The 19128-nt window shown below is 52.2% G+C and overlaps 8 protein-coding genes across 8 annotated transcripts; 2 read left to right on the forward strand and 6 right to left on the reverse strand.

Moving 5' to 3' along the window:
• Nucleotides 1–425: 425 nt before the first annotated feature.
• Nucleotides 426–1431, reverse strand: MYCFIDRAFT_29231 (uncharacterized protein; the record flags this gene model as incomplete). Its single annotated transcript, XM_007921718.1, has 2 exons — nucleotides 426–966; nucleotides 1022–1431. 2 exons carry the CDS (start codon nucleotides 1429–1431, stop codon nucleotides 426–428), a joined length of 951 nt encoding a protein of 316 aa, XP_007919909.1.
• A 441-nt stretch (nucleotides 1432–1872) lies between these two features.
• MYCFIDRAFT_70443 (uncharacterized protein) lies at nucleotides 1873–3215 on the reverse strand. Its single transcript, XM_007922111.1, has 2 exons — nucleotides 2998–3215; nucleotides 1873–2929 (listed from the first exon to the last, which is right to left on the reverse strand). The coding sequence occupies exons 1-2, from the start codon at nucleotides 3113–3115 to the stop codon at nucleotides 2043–2045; spliced, it is 1005 nt and encodes a 334-aa protein (XP_007920302.1). The 5' UTR covers nucleotides 3116–3215; the 3' UTR covers nucleotides 1873–2042.
• Nucleotides 3216–4302: 1087 nt separating this feature from the next.
• On the reverse strand, nucleotides 4303–6927 carry MYCFIDRAFT_192946 (uncharacterized protein; the record flags this gene model as incomplete). Its single annotated transcript, XM_007923562.1, has 1 exon — nucleotides 4303–6927. The coding sequence occupies one exon, from the start codon at nucleotides 6925–6927 to the stop codon at nucleotides 4303–4305; it is 2625 nt and encodes an 874-aa protein (XP_007921753.1).
• A 608-nt stretch (nucleotides 6928–7535) lies between these two features.
• Nucleotides 7536–8861, forward strand: MYCFIDRAFT_48623 (uncharacterized protein). Its single transcript, XM_007921854.1, has 3 exons — nucleotides 7536–7674; nucleotides 7746–7944; nucleotides 8013–8861. Exons 1-3 carry the CDS (start codon nucleotides 7544–7546, stop codon nucleotides 8538–8540), a joined length of 858 nt encoding a protein of 285 aa, XP_007920045.1. The 5' UTR covers nucleotides 7536–7543; the 3' UTR covers nucleotides 8541–8861.
• MYCFIDRAFT_25225 (uncharacterized protein) lies at nucleotides 8837–12314 on the reverse strand (the record flags this gene model as incomplete). Its single annotated transcript, XM_007921493.1, has 2 exons — nucleotides 8837–11934; nucleotides 12059–12314. The coding sequence occupies 2 exons, from the start codon at nucleotides 12312–12314 to the stop codon at nucleotides 8837–8839; spliced, it is 3354 nt and encodes a 1117-aa protein (XP_007919684.1).
• A 706-nt stretch (nucleotides 12315–13020) lies between these two features.
• On the forward strand, nucleotides 13021–14625 carry MYCFIDRAFT_27144 (uncharacterized protein; the record flags this gene model as incomplete). The annotated part of the gene is made up of 3 exons (XM_007921606.1): nucleotides 13021–13073; nucleotides 13124–13561; nucleotides 13614–14625. 3 exons carry the CDS (start codon nucleotides 13021–13023, stop codon nucleotides 14623–14625), a joined length of 1503 nt encoding a protein of 500 aa, XP_007919797.1.
• Nucleotides 14626–14786: 161 nt separating this feature from the next.
• On the reverse strand, nucleotides 14787–15827 carry MYCFIDRAFT_28887 (uncharacterized protein; the record flags this gene model as incomplete). Its single annotated transcript, XM_007921704.1, has 2 exons — nucleotides 14787–15421; nucleotides 15482–15827. 2 exons carry the CDS (start codon nucleotides 15825–15827, stop codon nucleotides 14787–14789), a joined length of 981 nt encoding a protein of 326 aa, XP_007919895.1.
• A 1048-nt stretch (nucleotides 15828–16875) lies between these two features.
• On the reverse strand, nucleotides 16876–18455 carry MYCFIDRAFT_55434 (uncharacterized protein). The gene is made up of 5 exons (XM_007921963.1): nucleotides 18322–18455; nucleotides 18218–18267; nucleotides 17989–18168; nucleotides 17554–17917; nucleotides 16876–17500 (listed from the first exon to the last, which is right to left on the reverse strand). The coding sequence occupies exons 1-5, from the start codon at nucleotides 18424–18426 to the stop codon at nucleotides 17051–17053; spliced, it is 1149 nt and encodes a 382-aa protein (XP_007920154.1). The 5' UTR covers nucleotides 18427–18455; the 3' UTR covers nucleotides 16876–17050.
• Between the last annotated feature and the right edge of the window lie 673 nt (nucleotides 18456–19128).

Here is a 19128-nt window from a genome sequence, read left to right on the forward strand (position 1 = left end):
GTTACGGACTGCAGGAGCAATGTGTACCAAGGAGAAGTAGACGACGGGTACAAGAAGGAGTGCGAAGTTGATCAAGGTCTTCGGCCGTATCTGTGGTAGAAGCATTGCGACGAGTGACGAGAAGACACATTGCTGAAGAAGAAGCCCACAGGCGAAAAGACTGTGTTTCAGCGCATCGTGATTGTGCGAGTCCGCGATCTGAGAGCTCCGAAATGGAAGGATGAGTTGCAACTCTTGGCAAGGACGATGAGGCACTTGGCTCAACGACCTGCGCGGCGTTTTCTCGCCGGCTCCATGCTGGTCAAAGCTCACGATTAGAAAACACCCTCGACGTCCTCCAGTGAGCAACAACATCTGCATGGAGAGTGCACGTATGTGGCAGCCAAATTGCTGGTAAGATCTAGGTCTGATTCGAGGCCTGTAACCTACAGCGACTCCTCAATCTTGACCATTTCCACAATCTTACTCTGAATATCCTTCTTCACAGCCTCCGATGGCTCCTCATAAGGCCTCCTGGGCCTCAGCTTCTCGGTAGCACCCTCAATGCCGGCATACTGGGCGCTCGTCAAGCTAGCGGCATACTTGGTATTCGCAATGCCGGCTTTGCTGAAACTCTCAGCGATAGCCGCGATCCTGTGTAACTTCAAAGCCTCATCGGTCTTGCCAGACTTGTAAAGGTCGTAGATATGGCGTAAAGTTCGCGGGAAGATATTTGCAAATGCTGCTATGCAACCTGCTGAGCCAACTGCAAGACCTCCCAGCAAGAAATCGGATTGTCCTCCATAAGTAGCGAACCGTGTCTCTGGAAACGTTGCTGCCAGACGTGTGATCTTGCCGACTGAGGCACAGGTGAGTTTCGTTCCTACGATGTTGGAATGTCGGTCCGCAAGATCAGTCATAACGTCGGAGTCGATATCGATTCCGTTGCAGACTCCAGGGAAATTATAGATGACAATTGGAAGAGGGCTGGCATGGACGTCAGCCAGGGCTAATAAACTCGGTCAATGAATGGTGAACATACCTCTTCTGAGCAATTTCATCGTAGAAGTTCGTGATCACTTTAGCAGTTGTCTGCTTGCCGAAGTATGCACAAGGCAAGACAAGGACATAGTCTGCTTTCGCAGCCGCTGCATCGCCGATGAATTCGAGCACTTGCTTCGTGCTGTGACCGCCAACTCCGGCCATAATAGGGTAGTCTGGGCCAACAGCTTCTCTTGCGGTCTTCAGAAGTGTCGCACGCTCGTCTCTGGTAAGCATGAATGTCTCGGCATTGGTTCCAAGGATGACCAGCCCGGTAAGATATTTTGAGAGATACGCATAGTATTTCTTTTGTGATTCAATATCCAGTTCGTCTGTCTGGTGGTCGAAGAATGTTACAGCAGGTGCCCAGATGCCAGCTGGAGGCACTTTGCTCTGAGAGTGACCATTCATACTGGGCAGGTTGTATTTGTCGATTTCCAGTTCTTGGTCTTCACCGAATTCCTTCTCGAGACCTGCAGTTGATAGAGAGATCGTCGTGAGACACTGCTATTGTGCTGTAATAAGGAAACTACATCACAGTCAACAACTTGCTTTCGTGAGGTTGTTATCACTGACGCCGAGCTCGGTGGACAATTTTCCAACCCGGCAGCTGCGGGCAAAGGTTCGCCGAGCAGAGCTCTTTAGCTTTGGGGGAGCAATGCAGCACATTATGAGTACAGGAGGGCATATTTCAAGCACTTGCGTCCCTCGCAGATCCACTTACCACACACAAGCTATGCGCTATCTCGGACCCCGTGATGACCCATGTGCTGTCGGAATCGCATCTGAGTGTTTCCAGTCCTTTGAAGACTGGCCGAGTAATGCGGTATGAATATGAATATGTGGAGACTTCAAACGCTGACCAAATAGTAAAACATTATTCATGTACCCAAACTACCAAACCAATCAATACACTCATTAGGTCGTCTGTGCTGTGAATTTGCTCGTACAGTTATGACCGCGCTTCGCTCCCTCGGGTATAAAGCTTCAAACCTTTTCCTCAGAACCAAATTCCTCGCTGTTTATGCAGCGACCGCGCGCTCTTCATCCCGCCCGCGGACGGACTCATCCTCCTCGTACTCTTGTCCAGCATGCTGGTCAGCCGAGACCCACAAACCAGACTCACGGTCTTGATCTTGGTCGGCAAGGTCGACACCTTGTGCCTTGTTGCGGCGGCGCTGAGACAGGGTGCGTGCCCGGGTGGACAAGCTGGGCTTGACAGCAGCGTTCTGCTCGACCCAGTTGGTGAGGGCATCTTCGCAGTCTTGGATGATGGCCTTGGAAGCCTCGTAGCCGTCGTATGCGTTGCGAGTCTCGCCAGGAGTGACTGGAGTGTCATCAACCAACTCGAGCAAGTGCTTGCCGTAGCCGGCGATGATGGCCAACTTCTCGCTGTGCTCACGAAGCGCGTCAAACTGGTAAGTGAAAGCAGCCTTCAGCTTCTCGCGGGTGATGTTGGATAGCTGGGCCTCAGCAACGAGAGACTCTGCCTCAGCGCGGACGAGTTCTTGCTCAAGAACGACGATCTTCGGGCTGTTTGGCTCCTTGTACTTGAGCTGTGCGATCTGGTCGGTGATCTTCTGCTTGCGGTCTCTGCTTGGCTGGACGGAAGCCTCGATGTTTCGAATGCTTTTCATGGTAACACGGTACTGATCGTATCGGTCGACGAATTGGTCTTCGAGTTCACCAATCTCGTAGATGAGAACTCCAAGCTTGTCGGTGACATCTGAGACATCATCGTCACAGCCTTCACCCCAGATGGAGAGTTGTTGTGCAACCTCCATGCGCTCCCTGCCGACAAGCTCCATGGATCGCATGACGTTTTTCTCCATCTTCACGAGCTGCGAAAGCTTCTTTGCGAGATCTGGACCGAAGGCCCCTGGATGAACCGACTTGCGGAATGTGTGGCCTGCATGCAACAGTCAGATTCAAATACTCCATGCATGCATGAGCACGTCTGAAGTCGCGATCGCTTACCGATATTGGCCTTTCCAAAGAGACGACCGCCCTTCGTCGACGACGACGGTGGTGGCGGGTTCTGAATCTGCGACGCGGTGGGCGCGCGAGACTGGCGCATGGAATAAGTGCGATGCATGTTGGGCGAGCGGCGTAGTGATGTGTGTGGTCAATGGATATTGGTTCAGTGTTGATAGCTCCGAGAGACTTGTGCAGGGGCTCGCAACAATGGCGAGGAGAAAGGTATACATATCAGCATTCAGGAAGAGCGCGGGCGGAAAGCTAAGCATGACGGCATGTCTTGTGAACGAGCCCAAGGCCGCGCCGTGCTTCTTGTCAGATCAACACCACCCCGGCGTAACCCTGGCCAACTTACTAGACTTCAGCGTTCCGTTGCCAGGGAGCGAGCTGGCCTGGCGGTGGACTACTTTCCAGCAAACACCCGACTTTCCTTGGTGAACGACATGGCGAAGGCTATCGATGGTGCAATCCTACATCCGCCTTCTCATTCTTACGCTCATCACCAGCTGTGGCTTGCATGTTTACACAAAGAAAGCCGCGTTCCTGGTGCGATGACGTCGGTGTCGTTTTCGAGAGCAGCGGTCCAAAGCTTGTCCAACATCCTCTCGCGCTCGCCGCTCACGATCTACCTTCGATGTGCCTCCGCGCTAGTGCTCGTCGATGAGGCTGTGCAGACATGGGAACAACACTCATGTGACCATTCTTTGGATGTTAAAACGAACACAGCGCCGAAAAACACTCAACGACTTCGTTCCACGCCAGATTGTGGTGACCTCCTCGACTGATCGTATTGGCTGTTGCACTCGTCCGGGAGAGCTAATGACGAGCGTTATAAACGACTTCCTCATTAATCGCACACTCTCTACTCTGCTCTCTAGTCATACAAATCCAGCGATCAACTCGACTGATCGCACTGGCTGTTGCACTCGTCCGGGATCCACAATCAAACGAATGATACAAATCAGTCCAAATGCAAACGTCAACGAGAAGTGAGGCTAGTATCAAGCTGAACAGATCTCACCCAGCTTCTCGTCCTACATCCTGCTCGATCGTCTGCCATGGCCGCTGTCAATGTACCACTAGCCTTTTCTCCATCTCGCTCTTCCGCCTGCTACTGCGACAAGCCGGTCTCTCCAAGTCGAACGCTTTTGCTACTCGCAATCTTGAATGCCTGAACCTGAGCTCGTATTGCATGACATCTGCCTCTCAACTATGCTCATTGCAGGTGAGCCGAGAGGCGGAAATCTTTCCGAGTGATGCCTTCCTGGCTCTTTGACGCCTTCCTCCATGTGTAGAGGACTATTCCTACTTGTCCTCAACAATGGCTCCTGGATGCGGCATTCTAGCTGCCAACCTAGAAGAACCATTACCAAGCGCCGGCGAGGCCGAAGCAGATGCAGCACCTGAAGAGTGCTTGCGCGCGACTCTAATAGTCTCTGGCGATGCTTCCTTTGCCGATCCGTTCGGGAGGGAAGTTGAACGTGAGACTGCTGAAGCTGGAGGTGGCTTGTTGACAGCAGTGAAACCCGAGCCAGTCTTCAATACCGGCACGTGAACTTGAGCATGCGCTGGCTGACTGGAAGCATGCTCAGGTCCATCAGAGGTCAAGTCAATTGTGGTAGGTTGTGGATCTGACATAGATGTGCCATTGGAGGCCGGTCTGAGATTGTTTGTGCGCACAGGCTGCATTGGTCCTCTGTTCGGCATTTGAGGTCCTGGTGCCTGTTCCACCGGGAAGGCCTCAGATCCGAATGCCTGAACGGCAGCCTCGCTGTGTGGCGCGAAAGAGAACTTCATGGACTGACCAGACCGAGGCAAGAAGCCTGGCACATACATTTTCATCTTCGTAAGTTGCACACCAGCATTTGCAGGTCCAGCAGTCGCGCCGTTTTGCATAGACTGACCTGCTGCATGGACTTGAGGCATGCCGCCTGGAGCGGGTGATGGAGAAGGTCCGGCTGGCGTTGCTGGAGGGGAGCCATTTAGCTGCAATGGATTCAGGTGCTGTGCAGCGATGTAGGGCTGTTGTTGGGCGTGTTGCATGCTTCTACGTCGCTCGAGCTCAATCGCATTCAGTTGCTGGGCTTGTGAATGCGGCGGATTCGTCGTCTGCTGGCCTGGCAACATCTGCGCAGCCAGCTGCTGCTGCTGCTCCTGTGCTTTCGCGTTTGCCCGCCTGACCTGTTCCACTCGGAACCTGTGTGCGGATAGCTGCGCACTATACGACATACACTGCCAACTGCTATTCTCCTTGCTTCCTTGGTTGATCAAATGATCGATCTGCATGTACAGATGCCGCAACGCACGACTAAGGCCCGCATGCAACCGGGCATTGACCTGTAAACAGCCAGAATCGAGAACTCGCTGGAACGCTTTGATAGCGACGCCTTCTGGGGTATCAGCCAAGTCCATCTGCAGGATTGGCCTCGGGCCGCCAGGCTGACCGGGCAGTGGCTCGACAAATTTCCTAGGACGTCCTGGTCCTCTCTGTTGTTGATTGTTGTAATACTCTGAAAGAGCCTGGTTATGTTGCATCTGAAGCTGATGTGTAATCTGATGTGTCGTTCGCTGCTGGGCCCACGACTTGAGAGCGTTCTGGATGAACTGAATTCCATATGTCAATGGGCCATCGGGATCACCTGGGTTCTTTTGCTGGTCATTCACGTTCTCTCCTTGCTGCTCTTCCGCATCCTCTGCTGCACTACTCTCAGAGTCATCCTCATCATCGTCAGCACCGAACAAAGATAGAAAGCCATCGATTTGGTCGCCGGCCTGAGGTGCTGTCTGCTTCTTTGCTCGAGCCTTGCTGGGCGGCGCAGGTTTGCCGTCTGGCGGTGGTGTGGCAGGAACAGCCGGTACGCCGCCAAAGTTTGTAAGGGCTGATGACAGGGTCTCTAGCTTGTGGATCATATCTGCGATAGTGTCAGGCTTGCTTGGCTTAGGATCATGAGTTATATCGATGAAATGAATGACTGGCTGTGGCATTGGCGGTGGTGGGTTAGGCAGCGGCAATGGCGGTGGACGTTGCATTCCTGGCGGCGGTGGTCCTTGGGGATAGCGCGGAGGTGCGCTCGGAACATTCTGTGTTTGACTAGGACCATTTTGAACCTGGTGAGAAGACACTCGCTGATTATTGGCATTTGGCGCTTGTTCAACGACGGGCTGCTGTTGAGGTTGTGGATGTCTGACTGAGGGAGTTTGATGAACTGGTGTCGCGTTCTGTGGTGTTGCCTCAGTTGATGATCGTGAAAGCTGCTTCAGGGCCTTTGAAGTCTTGGCAGTCTCCACTTTTGGCTTGGCTTGTGACTTGGATTTGCGCTTTCCTTTGGGCGCTGCCTGTGATTTCTCATTTTCGCTTTCTTCGTCGCCGCCTGCGATGTAGTAGGACATGAAATCGCCATAATCAGCTCGGGCAGCTGATCCTGGGGGGCTTTCGTCTTTCAAGGGCGACTCTTCTCGAGGTGGAGTGGGTGGCGCTGAGGACAGCGAAGACAAGCCAGATGATGGTGCCGGTGACGCAGCTTTTCCAGACTCAATTTCAGGTGTATCTTCAGTCATTTCCACGTCTATATCGTCAAGTGGTTCCGAGTAGCGTTTTCGAGTTTCGCGTCGTGGGCGCGACACAGCGATAGTATCACCATTGTCTTGCTTTGGTTTGGGAGAGCGAACATTAAGTTTCAGTCTTGGCTTCTTTGCTGGCGGTGGCTCGACAGATGGCGACTCGTGACTGGGCCGTGGGCTGTCCTCGGTGAGATCAGAGCCATTGCTCTTAGGGGATGCAGCGCGTCGAAGTCTTGATTTAGAGTTCCTGGTGCTCGAGTGCGCCATGCCTCTCTCCGTGGCCGACTTGTATTTGGCAATCTTTGCATTGGATATCCTCGAAGTGAAATGAAAGACCGACACTGACGAGTTGTTGGCAGACGCCGGCATGTATGCGGATGGCGGCGGTGGTGTAAAAGGAAAAGTTTGTGACGGAGTTGAGGTTTGAGGTTGCGCCTAGAAAAAAAAGTGGGTCCCGCTGTCAGGCGCCTCTCAGAGTCAACAATGGCCGGCGCGCATAAGTGAATGTTGTGGCCTGTCGCTGCCAGCGTGGAACCGAGCGTGTGTTGGCGTGCGACGAGATGAAGCATACGCCGACCTAAATTCTAGATGATGGCGAAAGAAGATGTACCAAAGAGGCATGCACCAGATTGGAGAAAGGGCGATGGGCGATGGACTGATCGCGAAAGGAGACCATCAGTTTTCTGGGCTAGTGCTTGTGAAAGTGACAAACACTCACCGGGTTGCCGCAGATGAGCAATCCTCTGCCTGAGACACGAATGCAGAGGCGGCTGATCGAATGCACTCGGTTCTGAATGTGTCGCAACAGCAATTGTCACATGCATCTGCTCCAGGCTACTTTGATCCTCTGCTCCCCTCCCGTCCTCCTCCTGCTCCACATCTTCCTGAAGCAGCTACTGAGCACTAGCGCCGGCAGATCCCGTCGGGCCAGCTTTCGACATTCTGAAGCTCGTGAACGTGAAGCATTCGTGGTTCAGGCATCATCATGAGGGTTCTGCAAAGCATTGGCGTCGTCGCTGCAGGTCTCTGTGCCGCTGTTGAGGCAGCAAGTGCATGGACGTTCGATGCAGCGTCGTTGACCGTCACGGGAAAGGCTGCGGAGGGAGCCAAGCAGAGGTGCGTAGCAAGCAATGCACACAGCCAATGTGATGCACCTCAAGAGTTTCTGCTAACCGCGGCCACGACAGCTTCTCGCCGACCAACCCTCTCGGTGTCCCTGTTCTCTTGCCAGCGTCGTCTACACTCAAAGTTGTCCTTACCGCACAAGAGGGCAAGGCCGCGAAGAGACCGCATCAGGCTTTCTTGACACTTAGAGAAGAAGAGACTGGACTGGAAGAGTCATTCGCATTCAGCGTCAAGGATAGTGGCAAAGCGAAAGTCGACATCGTATGCACATGAGCCCCAAAATCGATTTGTGCATTCACACACGCAAGCTGACGAATTTACTCGCACAGTCCCAAAAAGATCTCCCCTTCCAATTCCTCACTACCTCAAAGCCCATTCAGGCCTCCGTAGTCCTCGCCTCCTTTGGATCCTCTACACCCTACTCTGGCCCAGCATTCCAGATCAAGATTCAACATGACACGACCCCAGCACAAGCCGTGCCTGCTCCACCCGAGCGCTACACTGCCAAACCAGAGATCCACCACATCTTCAAAGCTGACCCTCGTTCTCCGCCGACCGTAGTCTCGCTCTTCTTTACGCTCGCAATCCTCGCGACGGTTCCAGTTCTGCTAGGAGGATGGGTACTGCTGGGAGGGAACGTGGAGCATATGGGTAAAGCACTCGGTGCGAACCCAGTCGCGCATGGATTGTTCTTCGGTAGTATCGTGGCTATGGAAGGCGTGTTCTTCCTGTACTACACTAGCTGGAACCTGTTTCAGACGCTGCCAGCTGCCGGGATACTGGGGGTTGTTGCATTCGTCAGCGGAAGCAGAGCCTTGACTGAAGTGCAGGGGAGAAGATTGGCTGGACAGCGCTGAAGATGTGTAGTAGCAATTCAGCTACACATAGAGGTTCAGCATGCTTAAGTCCGGGCCACGAAAAAGACTCGTCATTTTCACAGAAAGTAGAGACCATAGAAGTTGTTGGTCAGGTCAATGACGGCAGAAGATGAGCACGTGTCTTCCAAGAGGGAAAACGGTATGGCGATGAATCTATGGCATTATGTCTACATATAGCCGTGAAGCCAACATGCTCCGGACGCGACGAAACACTATACATATTGCTAGAGCAAATGGCATCCACAAAGCGACCACACTTCCTCAGCAGAGCCCACCTACAACGCCGCAATGGCTTTCCTCAACACTTCCAAACTTCCGTCAGAAATATTCTCATCCTCCTCGGAGCGCTCTTTGAGCAGCCAGCTGACATCACTCAGCAGACCAAGTGGCAACCAGCTACTCTCCATCGCTTTCTCGAGGCTCTCCTTGATCCTTCCAGTATGCTCCCAGTTCTCAGCAGCTTGCTCAGCACGTGTGATGACCTTGTCAGGTATTCCACACATGGCAGCACAATGCATACCATAGCTGCCCTCTGCCACACCATCTTCGAGGTGATATAAGAACGTCACATCGCGAATATCATCATCAACCTTGACAGCCATACGCTTCGCGATGACTTCAGGATGCTTCTGGAACTCCGCTGCGAGAGAATGATAATGCGTGGCGAAGTATCCGAGAGAGCCAACATGGGTGGCTATATGATGGAGCACGGCTTGAGCAACGGCAACGCCGTCGTAACTGCTTGTTCCACGTCCAAGTTCGTCCAGGATGACCAGAGAGCGCGGTGTAGCTTCTGCCAGAATCTTCTTGGTTTCGCTGAGCTCAACCATGAAGGTGCTTTGCCCGGCAAAAATATTATCGTGAGCTCCCAGGCGAGACATGATTCGGTCGACAGGTGTCATGCGAGCGGACTCGCAGGGCACGTAGCAGCCGATCTGGGCAAGGATGACTGCAATGCAAGTCATGCGCAAAATGGTCGATTTACCAGCGGCATTGGCACCTGTAAGCAAAGTGATGGAGGCCTGGTCACCGCCAAGAGCAATGTCGTTGGGGATGAAGTTCGTCGTAGTTTCGATGCATGGGTGGCGGAGTGTTTGGAATTCGAGCACGCTGCGAGCGTGGTCGTCTTCAATGAATTCGGGCCGGCAAGACGGCGATCCAAGTGAAGAGGAGGCCTTTGCAAGCGATATCAGGCAGTCAAGCTGACCAATGATCTTGATGGCTGCAAGCCAGGTGGTATAGTCCTCATCAAAACGGGCGAAGAAGCGACCTGCCAATGCCTTGACGACTTGGGCATGCATTTCCTGAGCCTCCTTAAGATCCTGTACCAGTCCTTCCAATTCAGGTGAGTACCACCGCTTGCACTGCTTCGTCGCAGACATCTGCTTCCAGTTTTTTGGGATGTTACCCTTAACCTTGATGGGTACCTCAAGCTGATAGATCTCCTTTCCATTATCGGTAAATTTGATGGCACTGGATCCTAGGTCCTTTCTTGCTCGTTGCAACAGCTTGTTAAGCTCTTTCTCGACGCCGTCCACGCGCTCTTGACTTTCGTCAAAATCGTCCTCGACACCAGGCTGAGGAATGAGCAGTCCTTGTTCCTTTGCTTGCTTGCGGTCGAAGGCTTCCTTCCAGTGGTTCAAAGGTGTCTGCAGGTTTGGCATAGCTGAGATAAGCTGTCCAAGAAGACCCTCGCCGTCACCAAACGAGCTGAGGAGGGACATTGTGTACTCGATCTGTTCGAAGCCTTCAAGCACTTTGACAAAGTCCTGCACTTTGCAGCGCCCTGCATGCACGCGAGAAATCAATCTCTCGAGATCAGGCAGGCGCGACAATGATGCAGTGAACCTATCCATGACAGTGCCGTCGGCGTTGAGAGCATCCACAGCATCAAAGCGTTCATTGATCTTTCTTGCATCAGCAAGTGGATGGCATACCCACTGCCGCAACGTGCGCTTGCCAGATGGAGTGACACATCGGTTGAGCATTGTGAAGAGCGTGCCTTCGGTGCTACCATCGAAGGTATTGGCGAAGATTTCCAGGTTGATCAGGCTCTGGCCGTCAAGGACCAAGCTGGAAGCTTTGCGTATGGGATTGTACCAGGAAAAGTTGGCACAGGTAATCAAGTCTCGTTCGATCTTGAGCATGCTCAAGTACCATACGAGGGCGCCATAGGCAGAGAAAGTGTTCTCCTTTGTCTCAGCTTCGCGCAGGACCTTCGGCCAACTGTCAGCTGCTTCGTCGTCTTCAGACTTCACGAAGTATGCTTCTCCATTCATTTTCATGCGAGTCTTGTCGGCGCTCAGGAACTCCTTGTCCGGCTTGAGATAGTTCCAGATTGTTGTGGGAGGAGTGTTGTTCTTAAGTATTCGAAGCGCTCTTGCAGAGATGCAGCCTTTTTCGAGGATGAGCTCTCCAGGACGTGTCTGCGCGACAAATGTTTCGAAGCGGGTCATGTCTGCATCGTCGACCCACTCCGCAAGATGAAATTGCGCCGTAGCGGTGTCAACGAAGGCAATACCGAAGGCAGGCTTGCCTTCGCTCTCGGTCTCCTTGATAGCAGCACAATAAGTGGCCATGTCGTCTTGAAGCATGCTGCCTTCCACCAGAGTACCGGCTGTCAATACCGACGCAAGTTCTCTGCGGATTACCTTCTCTTCTTTCTTCTTTGCTGCACCTTTCTGGTCGCGTTCTCGCATGTCTTTGCCAAGTGCTGTCTCCATTTGATCAACCCTGGCGATCTTGAATCCTTTTGCCACGAACTGATTTGCCCAGTGATCGAGACTAGCCTCCGGCACGCCAACCATTCGCATGTTGACTCGATCAGTGAGCTTTAGATCGAACAGCTGGTGGCCGATGGTAGCATCATTCTCGTAAAGCTCGTAGAATTTGCCTTTCTTGAAAAAGACGATCGTGTCCCAGAACTTGCACTTGATCTCCCAATACTGCTTCTCGAATGGCGAGAAGTTGTTCCACGCTCCAGGTGGAACATAGAGTGTCCGAGGATCATAGTCTGGGTGATCAGGAGTATGTCGGTCAGCATCTTGAATGGCAGCTAACCAAGGATACCGATCTGCAGGATCCGTTGCGTGGGCCTTCTGCTTCTTTGGCGGGCCATTGCTCGTCGATTTTACGACAGTCGGACGCTTCCTTGGCTCGGTCGATGGTGGTGCATCCGGATCAAAGGTCCATTGTTGGGCAGTCGACTTTGTTGGAGCCTCCTCACTGGCTTCTCTGAACGGCGAAGGTGAAGGCGATCTGACGGAGCTGTGATTTGATGCTTTTGCTGAGGACGAGGCTGAAGCCTTCTTCTTAGGCTTCTTAGGCTTCTCGTCATCCTCAAGGTCGTCATCAACGACGAAGTCGTCCATTTCTACCGTCATCTTGTCAGCTACAGAGCTAGTCTTTGCAGGGTTCGACATTAGGTATCGAGAGCTGGAAAAGACAACTGCACACGTCTAGTAAATATATCACACCAAAAGCGAGAACAAGCGTACCTTCATCGATCTCCATCGCGGCTAGGGTGGCGGCATCGAGACCGAACTCGTCATCATCCGAGTCGTCTTTGACACTGATCCGACGCCGCTTAGCAGCGCGTCCATTGCCAGAAACTGGCTTGAACGGAGCGTCATCGTCATCGTCATCGTCGGATTCAGCATAGTTGACCTTCTTCTTGGCGTGTCGCGACGGGCTCGAGAAGACCGTGCCTGGCGTTTCTATCAGTTTGTCAGTGCAGAACGAATCGTGAGCCATAGATCTCTGATCATGCGCACCATTCTCCTTGTTTCTGGGGTCGATGACAGAACTCTGTTGAGAAGCGGCGCGTGGACTGGAGCCTGGTGCAGCAGGACTACTAGACGTCTGCTCGACCTGGGGCACATGGCTATCCGAAGCGCGTTTCGCCGGTGTGCTGGTCTGCGGCGCTGGGCCAGCTTGCTTCTTGAAGAAACCGGCAATGCTCGACTGCTTCTGGCTGGAGGAAGTGCTCTTCTTCAGGGTGGCCCGAGGAGTAGCAGACAGGCTGCCATCCGCACGAGCCATAGCGTCAGATTGAGTCTATGGAGTCGACGCGAGAACTGCAATGGCGATGAAGTCAAGCTAGATGGAGTGCAGATGCATTGGGACGAGAAGCCTCAGTCGTGGGAGTCGTCGATGGAGACGCGGTCGCGGTCGCGGTCGCGGCACGCGTTGACGCGGACCCCTGCAAATTGGCTCGGATCGTCGGAGCTGGTCCCCGAAGTCTATTCTACTGCTCGCGAAAGTCTGAGCTCTGCACACACATCTTGACGTCGAAGTTGCACGTTGCAGCCCATCGCTCGCCATGGCACGAACGCTGCTGAGTCGTCTCGTGTCGGGCTCAGCGTACGTCTGCCCACGATGCGCGCTGCGGCTGCGGCTGCGGCTGCCGACGCTGTCCACACAACGACCCTTCTCGACTTCGCGACATTTGCGCCAAGGCATGAGCGTGTTGCGCATCCTCGAAGAACGAGGCCTTGTCAATCAGATCGCCGGGTAGGCCAGCTGGCCCGTAGCAGTCGAATCGCCGTCTGAGAATGTCACAGGGACCGCGCAACTCTCGAAAACCTCCTGGAGGCCAGGAAGACGGGCTTCTACGCAGGCATCGATCCGACAGCTCCTTCGCTCCACTTGGGCCATCTACTTCCGTTAATGGTGCTCTTTTGGCTCTATCACCATGGCCACTACACTGTTAGCCTGGTCGGCGGAGCTACTGCAAAAGTCGGAGATCCGAGTGGACGCCTCACATCGAGGGCAAACACCGCAGAGCATGTGATCGATTCCAATTTCCGCAGCCTGAATGCTCAGGTCGGCAATTTGTGGGAGAGCGTGATCAAGTATGGCGCAAGGCGTAGAATCGGCACCAGTGTTGGCAAAAGAGACATATTGAATAATGCTGAGTGGCTGGACAACCTAAACATTCTCACGTTCCTAAGAATGATGGGAAATGGTGCCAGATTGGGCGCAATGCTGAGCAGAGATACGTAAGTATGATTCGCAGAGCTTCCATTACGCGTGAACTGACGAGCTCATCAGCGTCAAGAATAAGATGGAAAAAGGCGATGGTATGTCCTACTCAGAGTTTACATATCCTCTGCTCCAGGCATGGGATTGGTGGCAGATGTACCAGGATCGCTCGGTCCAGATACAGATTGGCGGTGGCGATCAGTACGGGAATATCATCGCTGGAATCGACGCCGTGAAACACATCGCGCAGTATGCTTCGCAGCCTGAACAACAGAGGCAATGGCTGGATCGAGAAGGACGCTTGAAAGACCATCTATCGCCAATGGGTCTCACAGTACCACTTCTGAAGACAAGTAGCGGGGAGAAGTTTGGCAAAAGTGCCGGCAATGCCGTTTGGCTAGATCGAAGCATGACGAGCCCGTTCGATCTTTATGGCTTTCTTCTTCGCTCTGCAGACAATGACGTCGAGCGCTACCTCAAGTTATTCACCTTTGTGCCATCCACAGAGATCAATACAGTAATGGAAGCCCATCGTAGCGATCCTGGACAACGTAGAGCTCAACATCTCCTTGCGAGCGAAGTACTGCAGCTGGTGCATGGTGCTGAGGAAGCAGCAAAGACACGATCCGAGCATGAATCGCTTCGAGCCCCGACACTTGCCTCTCTTGGTCGATCGTCGGAGAGCGAGGATGGGTTGGCATCCGCAAACAATGCTGCAAAGCATACGAAGCTACCTAAATCCTTGGTCTACAATACTCCTTTCTCCAGGATCTTATACCATGCTGGCCTGGTGGGAACAAAGTCCGAAGGCGCGCGATTAATTGGCAACAATGGTGCATATGTTGCGACGGCTTCACGTCAGTCCACCATCAGCAATGAGGGCCAATTGGAGTTCGTACAGATTAAAGAGCAGAAGGCGTCGGAAGTCCCGGATCTTGTGGTTGATGGGCTACTGATTCTGAGGCTCGGTAAGTGGAAAGTGAGGGTAATCGAAATAGTTGAAGACAGCGACTTCGACGCGGACGGCAGAGATGCTCCTGGCTGGAAAGAGTTCAAGGAGACAGCTCGTTCCAAGCAGTAAAGTGTGCTCCTCCGGACATTCGCTGTCGTGATCATACACTACACACCACATTTGACTCTGAAGACATTCTTGGTCTGGGAAATCCTTGCCTGCTGAATGCACCATCTCTCGTCTTGGCTCGAAAACACCTGCGGTGTATTTCTGAGTTGAAGCCGACCCAATCACGCACTCAACACTTTTGTGACGCCCGGCTGAATCTTCTCCAGCTTTTCACGTAACTCGCCCCAAACTCGTTTCTGAATTTCTGGACCTTCACGACCTTCCACTAGTACCGAGCATTTCTCTACCCGACAATCACTCAGATACTTGCCATGAGACTCCTGACCTCTCAAGCCAGCATCGACCAGCGTACGGCTGCCGACTTCTGTAGTTCGGCACATGATAAGTTGAATAAGCCTGATGATATGATTCGAGATTTCCCTCATCAACTCGCTATGACACCAACCAGGATTGACAAAGTTCAGTGTCAACTGCTCGCCCAAATTCGGGTTCTCCTTCACAATCTCGCGAATACTGACGACTTCGAGGAATTTGCTGACATTATAGCGATCGGCCATTCGGGCTTCTTCTTTCGAATTCAAAGTCGAGAAGATGGATGAGGCCTTTCGTTCTGGGAAGGAGGTGAAGTGGTGAACTTCCGAGCTGACAATTGTGAGTGTGGGGAGGATGTTGTATTTCGATGCTGTTTCGCGGAGTTTTGGGATCACAAGGAGTGCGAGGAGAAATGTTGAGACAACGTTGACTGTGATTGTGCTTTCGTTGTCTTCTGCCAGAGAATACTTCGCTGTTGAGATGCCTTTCGTCGAGTCAGCCTCCCTAAAGATATAGCATTGTCAAAAACACACAAGGTACTCACCAGCATTTTCAATCATGATATCAACACGTGGAAGTGTATTGACTCTTTTGGCAAACTGCTTGACGCTCTCGTAACTCGCCAAGTCCAGTTGCCAGACTTCAATCGCGCCTTTCCGCCCAGTGGATTGTTCAATGTCTTGTTTGGCTGCCTCGCCTTTCTCTGAGCTCCGGCAGGCGATTATGACTCTCTCTGCGTTCAGACGAACATAGTGGCGAGCGGCTTCCTTCCCAAGACCCACATTTGCGCCAGTGATGATGACAGTCTTGCCGGTGCAGTCTTTTGTCGGCTTTGGAGGTGTGACTGCGAATTGGCTGTAGAAGAATTGCGGCAGATGGGCGAAACCCATATCGCAATCTTTCTAGTGTTTGTTTGTGATTCGCAGAGTCCAGTGTCGAGCTTAGAGGCAGTGAGTCGTGCTGTCAAGATCATATACTGTAGAGGATGTTGGAACGGTAGCAGAGACACTGCTTTTGAAGTGCCCAAGACGTAGTAATAGGAAAGCTCACCATCATAGTATGGTATGATACTGCGGATCTAGGCATGGACGGGATGTGGTTGCTCCGCCGGGACAAACAGCTTCCCGTGTTGAGGAATCTAAAACGCTGCTCGTGCCGCCGGATATAACAAACTTTGGCTAGTAATCCGTAGAATACCTCCGTCTTCTGTTCTCAATGGTTTAAGTATCTCCATAGCTGTTGATTGTTGATTAATCACAATCACCAGCTCATTATTACAATCACAACTGATTGTGAGTGATTAATCACAAATTACAATCATAAAATTACTATGCCCCGGAATGGGTTGTTCCAGGCCGAGAAAGCAGAAATCTGGACCCACCTTATAGACTTAAAGATAATAAGGCTAAAAGGTAGGGTAATAGGTTCCTTCTTAGCATCTAGGATTGAGCTCTATACTTGTCTATATATATCCTTCGAGAAGAAACACCAACGGCAGGCCAGCGGTATCTTCTTCGCTATTGAGTAGTGATTATGTGATTATAATCACAATCAAAATTTCAGTAATCACTACCACAATCACTGTGATTGTGAGTAATTTTGTGATTACAGGAATCAACAATCAACAACTATGAGTATCTCAGACCTGGTTTTGTCTCGGAGAGGTGATGGACGCGTCATGTATGGCCATCATGAACGACATGCGCTCGTGGCCTTCCATTATCTTTGAACGGACTTTTCAGACCTAAACCATGGCAAAGACAATGAGCACATTCGCTAAAGCAGGCACAGTAGGAGGAGTTCAAGAGCACTTCCCTCTTTCAGCTGCACCACTACTGTAGTGCCTGTGAGCTGGAGCTTTCCCAGATGAGGTGAATGTAAGAACCGCCCGGGTGATACAATTGGCATTGTTTCATTCCGAAATAGCTGGGCAAGTGGGACGGAGATACGAATTCAATTTGGGTTCAAATCTATAAAATCCCCAAATCCGCTTCAAACTTTCAAAGAGAGTGCGCGGCAGGAACCGCGGACGCGCGAGCCAGCAAAATGTCGCACGATCGTCATCTCGTCTAGGTCTATAATCTTTTGTACATGCAATCATGAGTGTCATCTTTCAAGCCCATTTACCGAGAATAGCCATTAGAAGAGCCCCAAGAACCATCCAGACAACGGCCGTAAGGACTTCCTTCAAAGGCGCCGTCTGCATGTGCGACGAGAACATGAATTCATGTGCCATTAGCTCAACCAAACCAGTGTAGATCAGAATGCCTGCCGAGATAGAATCAAAGATCCCGTTGACAATCAGAGTCGTCTGACTCTCCGGATTGAATGTCTGGCGCACACCGATGCCAATCGCTATGGCAATCGGGGTCGAAAGAGCATAAGCAAGACCCATAATGTATGGTGTCCACCGTCGGTCCCTCGGCCATTGAATGCTCCCAAGACGAGAGCCCAGCGCAAGACCTTCAAAGGTCTGATGGAAAGTCAGCACTATGTACAGAGTGACGAATTCGGCGCCTGAAACAGCCAGTGTAAGGCCAATGAAGATGGAGTGAAAGATAACCTATCGCATATATTAGCCAAAGTGCAAGGGTGTGCAAGGGGACCATTGCATACACCAAATTCCAGGATGAATATTGCTGTCATCTGGGCGGCATAACTTTCGGGGTTGAAGGTCCTAGCACGACCGTTTGCTTGTTTGACAATACCGGCAGAGTTTGGGTGGTCTCTTGAATGCGAAAGATGATCATCACCCGGCACGTAAGGACTTGTTGGACAGCGGCCTTCATGCTGCGATGAGGAGCGCTCTGGTGAAGGCTCAAGGGACGGTTCCGACGGCTCGTCCGTATAATAAGCGTCCTTCGTCTTGGGTTCCAGCGCTGGGCTTCGCCTTGGACGTTGGGCGTCGCGGATCTCGTGGCTTTCTTCATGCTCATGGGGATCACCATGAGAATGTGAATGGCCGAACTTTGCAAAGCGCCTGGGTAGACGAACATTTCGAGGTCAGCCTACGTCTCAGATGCGGTTGCCTGGCACTCTCTGCTTGCTTACATGGTCATAAGTTCGACGAAGAACAGAGCAAACACCGTCATAAGACAAATGCCAGCAACCCAGTCATACTCGGTAATCGGTCCTGTGAGGCACTCGTTGGATAGTGCCTCGTACGCTGGCGACAGGAGGTGAATGAAAGCTGTGGCCACAATGACTCCGCTGCCGAAATACTTGGCGAAGCTGGTCTCTCATTAGCAGTGTTCCGAGTCTTCTGCCGATCTCTACTTACAAGAAAGCCCACTCAGGAACACCTGCGTCTCTGTGTCTTGCCGCGTATACCTGGGCATTGTCAGTGTTGGCTCGAGATCAGTTCAAGTAGCTGGTCTTGCCTACCGGAAAGATGGCGCCAAGGGCACTGCCGACGAGTATCACAAAGATTGCGCTGACGCGCACGCCCACGCGTCCGTCGAAGTCATTGCCTGTCTCGCATTCCGACATGTTGTCTTGGTAGCGATCGTGTGTCTTTGTCTATTGGCAAAGGAAGGAAGGTTGCATGTATAAGGCTGCTGAAAGAAAGCATCTTGAGCACCTTGATGGACGTCCGTGCATTATGGATCTCAGAACTGTGATGGAAAGCGCAGGCCGCAAGGTGGGAAAGGGAAAGGGAAAGGGAACCAAGCGGACATTGATGGCAAACAGTAATGGCGAATGGGTGTTCGTCCAAAGGCACCGCTCCGCTCCTGCTTGCTGAATCGGAAGTCAGGTTGCCGTTGCCGTTGCCGTTGCCGTTGCCGCTGCCATTCTTCTCGAAAACTTCTCCGCCATCTCGCTTGCCGTCCCGCGGCTCTTCTCACATTGCATTCGCGACCTCGATTCTCTTTCGCAAGGCAGTATACAATGCGTCGGTCCTGTTCCTGAGCAGGGATCTACAGAGTTCTGTTCATCGCAAGCATCGCGCAATCATGCATGTGTCGGGCCGACCCACAATTCGGTGAAGACCATCATGCCTCGCTTGTGACTGACTTATATTCTACTATTCGCGGATAACTGTGCTTGCTTCACCCATTGAGCCTGAAGAAGGGTGGACCGTGTCATACAATAGCTTATACAATTGATGCTACGTTTGCTGTCAGATTGTCATGTGCACTAATCGCTTCACCCAGCGTACTCGATGGTTGCGTGCTTGGACTACTGACAAGG

This window comes from Pseudocercospora fijiensis (genome assembly GCF_000340215.1).
Source record: "Pseudocercospora fijiensis CIRAD86 unplaced genomic scaffold MYCFIscaffold_1, whole genome shotgun sequence".
In the NCBI taxonomy this organism is placed as follows: domain Eukaryota; kingdom Fungi; phylum Ascomycota; class Dothideomycetes; order Mycosphaerellales; family Mycosphaerellaceae; genus Pseudocercospora; species Pseudocercospora fijiensis.

Bases quoted from the DNA above. Each gene is read 5' to 3' on its own strand.
- MYCFIDRAFT_70443 (XM_007922111.1), bottom strand. From the start codon at position 3,115: ATGCATCGCACTTATTCCATGCGCCAGTCTCGCGCGCCCACCGCGTCG. The intron at 2,930-2,997 runs GTAAGCGATCGC...TGTTGCATGCAG, and splicing joins CTTTGGAAAGGCCAATATCG to GCCACACATTCCGCAAGTCG.
- MYCFIDRAFT_48623 (XM_007921854.1), top strand. From the start codon at position 7,544: ATGAGGGTTCTGCAAAGCATTGGCGTCGTCGCTGCAGGTCTCTGTGCC. The intron at 7,675-7,745 runs GTGCGTAGCAAG...CGGCCACGACAG, and splicing joins GCGGAGGGAGCCAAGCAGAG to CTTCTCGCCGACCAACCCTC. The intron at 7,945-8,012 runs GTATGCACATGA...TTACTCGCACAG, and splicing joins GCAAAGCGAAAGTCGACATC to TCCCAAAAAGATCTCCCCTT.
- MYCFIDRAFT_55434 (XM_007921963.1), bottom strand. From the start codon at position 18,426: ATGTCGGAATGCGAGACAGGCAATGACTTCGACGGACGCGTGGGCGTG. The intron at 18,169-18,217 runs GTAAGTAGAGAT...ATGAGAGACCAG, and splicing joins GTTCCTGAGTGGGCTTTCTT to CTTCGCCAAGTATTTCGGCA. The intron at 17,918-17,988 runs GTAAGCAAGCAG...TCGTCTACCCAG, and splicing joins TTCGTCGAACTTATGACCAT to GCGCTTTGCAAAGTTCGGCC.